Source organism: Amblyomma americanum, chromosome 7 (genome assembly GCF_052857255.1).
Source record: "Amblyomma americanum isolate KBUSLIRL-KWMA chromosome 7, ASM5285725v1, whole genome shotgun sequence".
Lineage (NCBI taxonomy): Eukaryota > Metazoa > Arthropoda > Arachnida > Ixodida > Ixodidae > Amblyomma > Amblyomma americanum.
In genome coordinates, this window is record NC_135503.1 from 10,516,107 (window position 1) to 10,527,601 (window position 11,495).

General features: G+C 52.2%; 1 protein-coding gene across 3 annotated transcripts; it reads right to left on the bottom strand.

Annotated features, from left to right (window-relative positions):
* Positions 1-846: 846 nt before the first annotated feature.
* Positions 847-11,205, bottom strand: LOC144098438 (uncharacterized). Of its 3 annotated transcripts, none has more exons than XM_077631108.1 (3): positions 10,929-11,205; positions 4,713-5,061; positions 847-4,355 (listed from the first exon to the last, which is right to left on the bottom strand). In XM_077631108.1, the coding sequence occupies exons 1-3, from the start codon at positions 10,938-10,940 to the stop codon at positions 2,725-2,727; spliced, it is 1,992 nt and encodes a 663-aa protein (XP_077487234.1). In that variant the 5' UTR covers positions 10,941-11,205; the 3' UTR covers positions 847-2,724. The 3 variants fall into 3 exon arrangements, with proteins under 3 accessions (XP_077487234.1, XP_077487233.1, XP_077487235.1); XM_077631107.1 differs by having other exon boundaries at positions 847-4,361; XM_077631109.1 differs by having other exon boundaries at positions 847-4,250; positions 10,929-11,204.
* Between the last annotated feature and the right edge of the window lie 290 nt (positions 11,206-11,495).

Below are 11,495 nucleotides of genomic sequence, written 5' to 3' on the forward strand. Positions count from 1 at the left end.
AGCTATTCGAAGGTTATCGCTGAAGCATCGGGCCGTCTAGAACCACGAAGCCTCTAGCTGCGTTCTCCTTACTATTACTTCCTTGTCGAGATGGGGACCAGATAACCGAAGAGATCAGTGAGTCGTTGTGACGGTGACTTCAAACAGGCTTGCATATCCCCTCCACTGACCTCAGCTACATACACAGTGCTTCCGGCAGCCGAGCAACTCGCCATGCTTCTTGCTCTCTTGTTTTTTTTTTTTTTCCCGTTCTTCACTGTCATTGTTCGGAAACGGGGAGGCCGCAGAGGCTGTAGGATCGCTGGACTGCGCCGAGCCGTCGTGGTCTAGTTCGGTCGACGCTCGGGCGATAATCTTGAAATTGCCTCCGACTGCGAAGCGCGCTGCTGGAGCGCGTGGGCCGGCGGATTTCCGCAACGAACGGGCGACTCAGATTCCTCTCGGGGCCGCTGCCTGGTTCGCGAAACATACTCGACGTGTTGCCGAGATACGGGGCGCATACTGAGAGGGCCCCATTGGTATGGCAACTGCGCCCTGCATTCGCTGGGTTACCTGAAACGAAACAGGTCATAGAGGGGCGTTGCATAAAGCGCCGAAGACGCCCCGACGGTCTTCAAAGTGAAGTGCTCCTAGAAGTGACAAAAAAAGGAGAAAATCTATGACAACCAAAAGGAACTACGATGATGAGAAAGAACTATGACGATATGTCGACACAAGTGCATTTGCTCTGCAAGTTGCCCTTTTGAAAGCGCCATATTTTGGCACATCTAGGCTGTGGTCAGCTCCACGCTTTGGTTACGAGTGATGAGCAAGGAGGCTTCCATGCAAGGAAAAGAAAAAAAAAAGTAAAACATGACAACGGCACGAATCGTGCCTTTTATTCAAACGCACTGAACACCACAATCGCGCGGATTGAGCTACAGTCGAAAGATATAGTAAACCTATAAAATGCAACAAACAAAACAGTAAAGGTAACAAAAACAAGATAGAAAACAATAGAGAGACGAAAGAAACTGAGAGGGGACACGGGAAGGGTGGGCGCACCTGTCAGTCACTCACATATAAAAAGGCGCAGCATGCAGAATCGCAAGGTGAGGGAGCGCCAAAGGCACAGCTGGGCCAGAAACGGAACAGTTCAGTTTCTACACATGGAAATGATTGGCAAGTTGCAGTAGAACGTCTACCAGACCTTCAATTAGATTTTTATGCAGTTAATGTCAGCGAAACGAGGCTTCAGTACTCCGAGTGGAACGGTCTGCACAATGATTCCAGAGGCTCCGCATGACACATCATGCTACATTGCACATCCGGAGAGACAGGTTCCTTCACTGGTACTCGCGTTAGATCAGCGCATTGATTTCGCGTCTGGCCGAATCACTAGTCATCGCAACATATTGTACTGATATTTACCATTTAGCCGAACAAAGTAGGATAACGTGATCTAATAAATGAAGCAGTACTTAGTCTAAAAGATGTCAATTTATGTTTATGGGCCTTATGGTTGTGGTGGTGGTGTAAGTGTACAGGCAAGATCAGCCTTACAGTAACCTGCAGGCAATTGCTCCACCTATCACTTTTTTACGTGATTACTTCGCTACCGCTGTTCCATAAGGCCAACGTTATCTGTCACCTTCCAAGAAAGGCAAATACAAGTGACAACTTCCATCACATTCTGATCAGTCCCATGATGCACCAGGCTGGCCTAACTTTCCATTTCGCTCCCTCACCCTCTTCACACACCGGGATGGTTTCGTATTTACAAGTCACGCAGTATAGTGTGGCAGCTAACGGGGTGAACTGTAAATGACAAAAGTCACTACGTGTAGCAGCGGAGCTGGACAGAGACATTAATACAGGGGGCCATGCTGCGAGTCTGTCCCTTTTGGAACTGGACCTCCCTTCAGCGTGCGTTGATTGGCTGAGACCAGAGGGCGTGCACGCGATGGCACACTTGTAGCTCGGGGAAGCACTGTTTATTTGCCTTGGAGCGAATTAGCAACGCACCGAAGGTAATGTCCCGGATAAACAGGGAGTGCTCCAAAAGTTACAGACTCGCATTACGTACGACTTGTCGATCGATGTATTGAAGGACTGCATTTCAGCGCGTATGCATGCGCATAAGTCGTGGGGAGAAATGGCATTCCTTAATGTTGGCAAAGTGGAAATCTCGTTCCGCTTGTTAACGTGAGCAGACATCAAATGCTCATGAGTCGCAGACAAAGAGAAGAAGGGAATATGGGGAATAAATTGTAAGATAGCGCGAAATATTTTCTTAAAGAAACCATAGTCTTGAGCGTTATCATGGCTAGTAAATTTGTTATGTGGAAAATTTTTGTCGAGGCTCCTGAAGAATATTTCAGAATGAAATAAGACAATGGATTAGAAAGGTTTCGTAAAATGCATCGCGCAGTTTTGAAGTAGCACTTAATTGGACGGTTTTGTATAGATTTTTCTTCTCAAGTTAAGACTAAAGTCACGAAAAGCCTTTTAAGCATCGCAAAGCGCTGACTATGAATCGTAAGCTGCCTGCGTCGCTTACGAGTGAGAACGAGTCAAACTGCCGCAATTAAACAGTCGCCGACAAGCAGCACGAGACGGATAGAATAAATACAGAAGCTGCTTTGGCCCCGACGGCGGGTTTAGCGAGCGGCAGTTCAAATCGTCCCGCTGCACTCCTCCAACAGCTTCCGTTAAGAAAAACCTTGTCATACTGGTCTAGCCCATTCACTTGTCCTTGTAGCCAGCCTGGGCCCGAGGCCTGTACGCTTGGAGCTGTGCGGAGGAAGCTGCGCCGTATCCGCCAGGTCCGCCATGTCCACCAGGTCTGCCAGCTCCCTGGCCACCGGCAGTCAGGGCAGCCGCATATGGGGCCGCCTGTAGCCTGAGCGTTGAGCCCGAGGCATAGTGGACACCCGGGGCTCCCTGTCCCGCAAGCCGGGCACCTCCGTAGGCGGCGGCGGGACTGTAAGACACGCCCTGCGCTCCAGACGCTCCTGCGGCGTAGCCCTGAAGGGCCGCGCCTGCTCCCTGGCCGTAGCCCTGGAAGGCTACTCCGGAGAGGGGACCACCGCCGTAGTTCTGCACACCAGCCGCTGCTGCTCCAGCGGAGGTGCCGTAGCCTTGGAGCGCAGCGCCGATGACGGCTCCTCCGTGACCCGTCTGGAGGGCGACACCCTGGCCAGCGCCCGCTGCGCCTCCGTAGCCTCCTCCAGGTGCACCTCCGTAGCCTCCTGCTGCTGCGCCTCCGTAGCCTCCTGCTGCTGCTCCTCCGTAGCCTCCTGCTGCTGCGCCTCCGTAACCTCCTGCTGCTGCGCCTCCGTAACCTCCCTGAAGAGCGGCCGCGCTGGCTCCGGCGCCGTAGCCCTGGCCAGCCCCGGGTGCTGCGACGAAGGCCTGGGCGGGACCGTAGATATTCGCCCCGTACCTGGGAGCAGAGCCTGTGTCGGCGGCCGCGGGTGCGCCGTATCCAGCGGACGGCTGGAAGCCTCCAGCGTAACCTGCCCCCTGAGCACCTCCCGCGCCTCCGGCCCCGTAGGCAAGAGCCAGGGCCTGTCCACTACCGTGAGTACCGGCGCTGAATGCGGGCTGCTGCTGAGCTTCGTACGGCTGCTGCGCTGCACCGTAGGCCTGCTGCGGAGCGGCGAATAGGTGCTGGGGAAGAGCGAAGCCTTGCTGCTGCGGAGCACCGTAGGCCTGGGCCTGGGGAGCCGTGTATGCCTGGGCCTGAGGTGCCGTGTATGCCTGGGCCTGAGGTGCCGTGTATGCCTGGGCCTGAGGTGCCGTGTACGCCTGCGCCTGGGGAACCGCTTGCGCCTGCTGCCGCTGGGCGTTCAGCACTTCCTGCACGGCGGCCAAGGCGGCATTCTGGTCGCTGTTCAGGCCACCACCGTAGCCAGCCTGTTGGGCGCCAGCGCCGTACCCGGCGCCGCCGAAAGCTGCCAGAGAGTTGCCGCCGCCGTACCCACCAGCGACGGCGGCTTGCGGCGCGGGCGCGTACTGCACTCCCTGGGCGGGTCCGCCGCCGTACTGTGCCAGGCCGCCGACTCCGGCATACTGGGGAGCTCCACCGGCATACTGTGGTGCGCCACCGGCGTACTGAGCTGCGCCTCCGGCGTACTGAGCGGCTCCTCCGGCGTACTGAGCGGCTCCTCCGGCGTACTGAGGGGCTGCTCCAGCGTACTGAGGGGCTCCTCCGGCGTACTGAGGTGCTCCTCCTCCGTACTGAGACGCGCCTCCAGCCTGTGGCGCTCCTGCAGGGAAGGCGGAAGGCACGAACTGCTGTAGCCTGGCATCCTGTTGTCCGGGATTGTAGGGTGGGCTGAAAGCAGAACCGCCAGCCTGTCCTCCTGCAGGACCTGCACCTGAGCCCACAACAGGCCCTATGACTTTCCCTTAGAGGCTGTTGAGCCGAACGTGTCATCTCCCAAACGTGCAGACGGCGGACATAAGCTTTGAGACAACGCATGCAATGCGAATCAAGGCCCCTTTGGTCATCCTGCAGCCTGTGAACTGGAGTGCTTCTGAAGCGCCTCTTACCCATCTCTGAACCGTCCAACTCGCGCAGGCAATTTCTGGACACTGCGTACTTACTATGAATGACTTGGTAGACGGTGTCCGAATTTTGTACCTTTCCCGAATCTGTGGCACGTTATGTCCAGATTACAGAACATCCCCAGAAAGCAGCTATGGAAAGAAAAGAAGTGTCTACGTACCATAGGCACCCTGTTGGCCTGCGTACTGAGCAGGTTGGTGCTGGGCGACCTGCTGCAGTTCGGCGCCGCCAGCTGCCGCGTGCTTCTTGGCGGCCGCGGGATCCTGGAACTGCTGGCTGAAGGTTATGTGCGAGTAAGGTTTGACGCCGCCCGACGCAGTCTTAGCGTTCGGCTCGCCGCTGCTGACTGAGAAGGAGAAGCCGTCCTTCTCCTGGTTGAAGTCGACCTTGGTGTTGCCGTCGGGTCCGATCTTCTGACTGTACGACGGGGAAAGGACACCCAGACCGATCGAGAAGCTGTCCTTGTCGTCGCCAGCGAGCGCAGCGCCGACCATCAGCGCCAACACGAACTGCACCGCAGCAGAAAAAGAAATGAAATTAGTCCACGTGACGCCACGTGTAAGACGGTTTGCCGCAGCCCTCTCAACATCGTCATCTTGAACGCCGGACTGTTGACACAAAGCTTATTTTTATCTTGCATTCAGGCGCATCTTATAGTGCAACCTTGAAACAAACTTACAACGAAGGTCAAATGCGTGAGATTTCGCTTCAATTTGTGTGGTCCTTTACTAATGGGCTCGACACTGCTTGTTACTCGATGAGATAAGTCACCTTACGTATTAGCAGCCCTGTGATCGGAATGGTAGCGCCCAGCAAGAGCCAACAAACTTTGGCAATTGAAGCATGCCAGACGATCGCACGCCGACAGTTCATTACGATTAGCCCTACGCACTCTTGACGGAGCAGTGGTTCGCCACCGAGTCTTATTGGCACCGGTTCGTCTGCGTGAAACCTCTACCTGTCAACCATGGCAGGTGGTGAGGTGATGTAGATTAATAACCAATAAAATGTGCTCAAAAACCTACGAGCAAAATAGGCAGCCTCCCGAAGAACAATCTGCAAAACGGAGGCTTAAGTTGCTGGAGCTCCTTCTCCTCATTGCACGGGAAGAGCAGCATGGATACCACAATAAGCGCCACCAGTCACTTCCGGTAAGGCATGAACAGCGTCTAATGTCATCGCATTGCAAACACAATGTAATTAGATGTCCCTGCTTTTTTGTTTTTCCCCTGTATGCTCTTTATTCGATGGTTTTGTTCATACTGCGCTGTTTTGTTTTTCACAACATGAGCCAGCTCGTCCAGACGCTTCCTGTTCCTGCACGGATTGATAACACGTTACTTCTTCGTTGAAAGGATTGCGGCTGCTTCAACAAGCAGCAATTTTGTTAACTTAAAATTCAGTATCTCGAGATTCGTTTAATACAAACAGGTTGGTCCATGAGGACCTCAAGTTTTGACGCCGTTGTCATGAGGACGTCACAATAGTTTCAAAATTATTTACTTTTACTCGTTTTCCTATTTTTTTTTCAGAAAGATACAATGTAGAAACGCGGGCAGGCCGAGAGGTCTAAAGATGCTAGTCTGTTATGTGAACGGCTAGATTGGGGGATAGGTGAAAGCAGTGGGCCGGATGTCGGAGGAAACAAAAAGTAAAACTCAAGGTAAGGTAAAAGTAAGCATAGAGCAAGAATAGCGTGAAATTTAAAATGTACTTCTCTTAATTATCTTGTAGAATTCGGCATTAAAATGGTGAAAATCTGCGTCTCATAATTTTACTCACAGGGTTGTGAATTGGCCGATGGATTCATCCTGAGAAGTACGTTTGCGTAATTAAGATTGCAGCGAACCCAGTCGCCGGGTCTCAAATTAGATAAGATGATAGCAGACATTGCAACGGCATAATGCGCTTGTTGTTCTTGTTCACTTTCAGGATTTTCTGTGCATTTCGTCCTGTTTATTTAGCTTGTAACCCTTTAAGTAAGCACTGAATCCAGTGGTGGTTCAATTTTATAGGGCCTATCATTTTTGACCGTGTGCAATGTCCGTGTAAGATTCCTAGCTTTAAAGCGCGTATATGGTAAGAGCTGGTTATGCGCAGCTGTGTCTCAAGCAAGAGGGTGTCATTTGGTGCAAGAGCCTTCAAATGGAGAGGACTGCTAGCTCCATCACACGGCCGGACGACAATCTCTGCTAAGAGTACGTCTACGTATGTGGAAAATTTTTGAAACAGACTGTGTACGTTTTCGCGTAGTGAACCTCGGAGGTTCCAGTCAGGCTATATTTCTTGCTGTCCCTCCACAGTTTTACGTACTGCCAGCTTTTCGTGCCTTTTGTGCCGCGCTGCATTGTTTTGCACGTCAAACGCCGCGCTCGGGGTCTGACGAATATACAATGATTACTCTCGGCGACCACCACTGAAAAAGAGCGATGTACTAGGTTAGTCAGAACGAAAAACAAGGCTAAGTGTACACGGGGCTGGACACAACCTAAACGCACGAAAGCGCAGCTTTTGTGGCCCTTTAACAGCGCAGCTCTTCGCTCTGTTTGAGGGCTGTCATTACACCGATTGACCCAGCCAGGAGTCTTGCTTAAGAGCAGACAACCGTTGAAGCCTTCCGCTTCGTGTACCTCTCCCTTCAAAAACGCCCACGGCAAAGTCGCGCGCTCCACGGACTTCGGCGTACCGGGCCACAGCAGTGCCAGAGAGCGACGCGGTTGCACAGAAGCCAGCGGACAGGAACCGGCGTTTTTTCCCGCGTGCGTCGGCTCGTAAGCCGCGGCGGTGTCCAGTCTCGCAACCAGGATATCGGACAGGAGATCGGTCACGCATTTCGGTCCACGTTGAGTCGCTCCCTTTCCCGCATTTCTTGGTCTCGGCCCCCTCGCCCAGTCCCTTGAGCGTCGTTAAACGCAGCGCGGCGCGCCTGAAGTGAGAACGGCATAGCAAAATAGCAAACAAGCTCGCTCTCCAAGACCCCGCTGCAGTGCCGAAGGCTGCTCTTGTGGCGATGTTTGCGCAAGGCCTCCTGGACGGACGGCCAAGCCGGCTCCGTCCGGAGTAGCGGCCAACCGTGGGCGGTTCGCCTTTTGGCCGCCCGGCCGGCGCGTGTGTAAGCACGTGCGGCCAATTTGCTTCACGCATGAGCGGCTGCGCAGAGACACACTCTGCGGTTCCGCAGTTCGGCGATTGCCGCGTTCAACTTCGGGAGGCCCGCAACGGCTGAACGAAGCAACTGGCAGGGGACGTCAAAGGAAACACAGGAGTTTGCCGGAGGTTAAACGCATGAGGACCAAATGAAACAAAATTGACGTGGAGACCGTGCTATGAGACACTGAAATCGGGGGGTGGCTAAACGACATTTTGTTTAAACATTCAACGCTACTTGCATATACATCTAGCGGTTAGAGACTGCTCTGTGAGCTATTTGGCTGGATTACGGAAATAAATAGTGCTAACTGAATGAATGAATGAATGAATGAATGAATGAATGAATGAATGCATCAATGAATGAAGGAATGAATGACACCATTTACGTTTTCGCAATGCGCGGAGTCATCGTGAGATTTTGTTTCTCATTTGTTCCCCGAAGTTAGCATACTTTTTTTAGCCTGCTTGGTCAAATACAATAGCAAACGAAAAATATGGCAAGGAAAGGAGAGTTGGAGCTTCTGGGTTTGACCAAATGATTACGGTTTTTTTGTCTTTGTGGTTGGTGCGCATGCGCTTTGTTGTTAGAGGAAAGGGGGTTTCAAATTGTGGATTGTGTTTTAACATCCCGAAGCGGCACATGGGCTATGGGGGACGTTTACTGGAGGGCTCCAGATTAATTTAGACCACATGGGCTTTTTAAATTTGCACTGGCATCGCACAGCACACGGGCGTTTTTGTATTTCACCCCCATCGAAATGCAGCCGGAGCGGCCGGGATCGAACGCACGACGTTTGGGATCAGCAGCCGAACTCTAAAGCCACTGAGCCACCGCGGCAGCTGAAAGCGGCCTTTGGCTTAAGCAAGCAAAAGCATCAACAATATTCTACTTAATTAAAAAAAGATGCTGTTTTCGGGTGATTTACATGCTTTGAAAGACTGGTGGCTCTTTGTGCGCAGTCCTATGCCTGTGTGTGCATGGTCCCTTTATATTTGCTCTGAGCGAAAATACAAAAGCAAATATAAGCTCAAATACTCTCCTTCTGCTTATTACTCGGCGTCGTCCAGCCCTGCAGACGGTTATGTATGGATATATAGGTGGCAGTTGTCTTAAGCCTGGCTGTAATCATTCCAAAGACAGTAGAAGTGACGCCTATAGCCAACGCCACATCCGCAGTCAGTATCGATTTATGCTTCGCCGACCTGACGCAGCGCTAGTGCTATATTTCCATTAAGAAAAAGACAAATGTTTCTTCGATTACGCAAGAAGTGGGGCGAGGCCCATCGCTTCGTTTTGCAGCTGCGCAGCACTCGTCACGTAAATGTTCTCCTGTGAACCACTCCCTTGAATGAAAGCTGCTTCGCATGCGGCGGTTTCTATGAAAAGCTTTATCATGGTAATACCAAGTGTACTTGCGGCTGCATCGAATTAGGCTGCGACATAGAGCATGAAGGGGGGTGCTTGGCTGAAACGCAGGTCTAAGTTTAGTCTCTTAAAGGCGACACAAAGTGCTTTGCACGCTCTCGCCCGCGAGTATTTCCATCTCCCCGGTGTCGCAGCATCGGCATCACGAGGAAACCCTCTTCCAATCAGTCGCCAGAAAATCCTTAACTCTATAACACGTTTTGCCTCGTTGTATGCACAACCCTAAGTAACAATACGCTAAGATGAGGAGGCAGCATTAACCCTCAAGCGCAATAATTATTCCTAAGAGGGAAAAGAGGGGAAAAAATGAGGTGTTGACAAGCGGTAATAGTCCTTAGAGAGCTCAAGGCACTACTGAAATAAAGTGTTTGTTTTTCATGCATTTGACAGATGCGACCACAGCAGTCGGTGCTAGCATAGAATGTAACCGGAGCTAAGCATATGCCTCTGGCGTGTTGCAAAATGGAGGCATTCGATACTGAACGGCTAACTGTCAATCCAAAACTTTCTCCCCACACCCTCCCCCATTTTTTCTTTTAAACATCACTCAGAAGACACAATAAGAGGACACAATACTCGCAGTGCCACGATCATACTTGCAGAGACCATTTTGTCTGAAGATCTTCACTGATGAAACCGAAAGACAGTCCTACGTAACAGCGATAGATGAAGTTAACGTAGTCTAGCTCCCACAGCTCTCTACTGCCATTTATTAAAATAAATCCATTCTGCCCTTTTACATGCCGTACGCATCTGTGCAAACAGAGTCGATGGTGCAATGGATATATAGTTTCCTTTTATCAGTGGGACGCGTACTCTTCTTTGCGGCTCTGTTCTTGCAATTGGAGTGAAATCCGTCACTTTGCTTGGCTACGAACTAGTAGTACTAAAAAAAATAATGCCCCCATGCAGAATAATTTTGCGCCATGCAGCGAGGTAGGAACTAAGAGGGTGCTACAAGTAGAAGAGGCTCTGCTGCCGCGGTGGTGCTACGCCACGAATGGTGGAGTTCGAGTTAAATGTCGACCACTGTGAGAGTTAGTCCGCCTTCGGAAATCCTTGAGCATTTCGTTTGAATTCTGAGAGCTACCTGACATGCGATACTGTCATCAGATAGCGAAACTGCTCCGTCGTCACGACCAATTGATTAATAACTCGAACTCAAATCTGCTACAATGCAGTGACAGATCCCTCAACTCGCAACGGGATTTGTCATCTATCTGATAAAAGTTTTATGCGGGCGAGAAAGATTTTTTGAGCCGGCTCTCAAGGTCGCCGAGGGCCAAGGGCTCCCAGCAACCTAGCACAGACTCAGCACCACCCACACCGGCTCTAGAAGCCGGCGAAATACATTTTTGTCGTCCTCTAGCAGGTTTAGAATTCCTATGCTCAACTTTCCAGAGAAAATAAGTCTTGGTTTAATCAACTATGGAACTGTAATGCCTTCCACGCGGAACCTGCAGCACTTGAGCTTTTTAGCGAGAACCAATTGTATAGGTACAGGTTCGAATTGTACATAAACGGCGGGCGTAAAATTGTTTTTCTAAAGAATTTGAACCAATCGCTGTTATCACCGACAAATCTGTTCGTTGGATCCGCGCCATGGACGGGCAATGCATTGTCTTAACTGCGAGTAACATCGTTAATCGGCTTCGACGGATCCTAGCGGCGCAGACGAAACCGTGCGGAGCATCACGCTTACGCGTGTTATCTTTTTCCCGACGCGGGAACAAGCCACTCGAGGAAAGACAAGCAGAACGCATCAGTTGGAGAGAATCGGCTGCAGCACGTAGTACGTACCACTATCCGCATGGCTATCGCTGTTTTCACGGGCCCTCCCGGACGAGCGAGAGAGAGCGGAAGAAAGAAGACGGGCCTCTCGAAGTTCGCACCACCGAGCACCACAGCACGCGTGTAATCCCAGCTACCGGCGCGACGAGGCGCTATGCGGCACAGCACTGTATGTAGGCGGCCCGGCGGTCGTCGGCTCGCTGTCTCTCACACCCCGGAGTGCGCTGGAGCTGTCTTCGAGGTCCCGGTGGACAGAGCGTAATCGGCGGGCTTTCCCTCTAATCGCCGCTTATATACGGCGCAGCCCTCCCCACCGCCATCGCAGCGCGCTTTCGCTCTCGTGGCCGGGCGCGCGGGCCGCGTCCAGTGACCCAGTTCCGGTGCACCGCCTCGCCGACACCGCTTGAAACTCTGTCCGAGGGGGGAAGGGGGAGGGGTGTGAGAAAGCGGCTGCTGCCTGGTGTGAATCTCCTTCTCTCACTGCTCGGACGTACGCCCTTCCTGCGCTCGCTGGGTGCGATTGTCATCTGCGGGAACCTCGCGGTGATCTCCTGTGCCGGAGGATTACGTGGACAC

Excerpts from the sequence above, each read along its gene's own strand:
- LOC144098438 (XM_077631107.1), bottom strand. Across the intron at positions 4,362-4,712 it reads AGGCCAACAGGGTGCCTATG|GTGCAGGTCCTGCAGGAGGA; the intron begins GTACGTAGACAC and ends TTGTGGGCTCAG.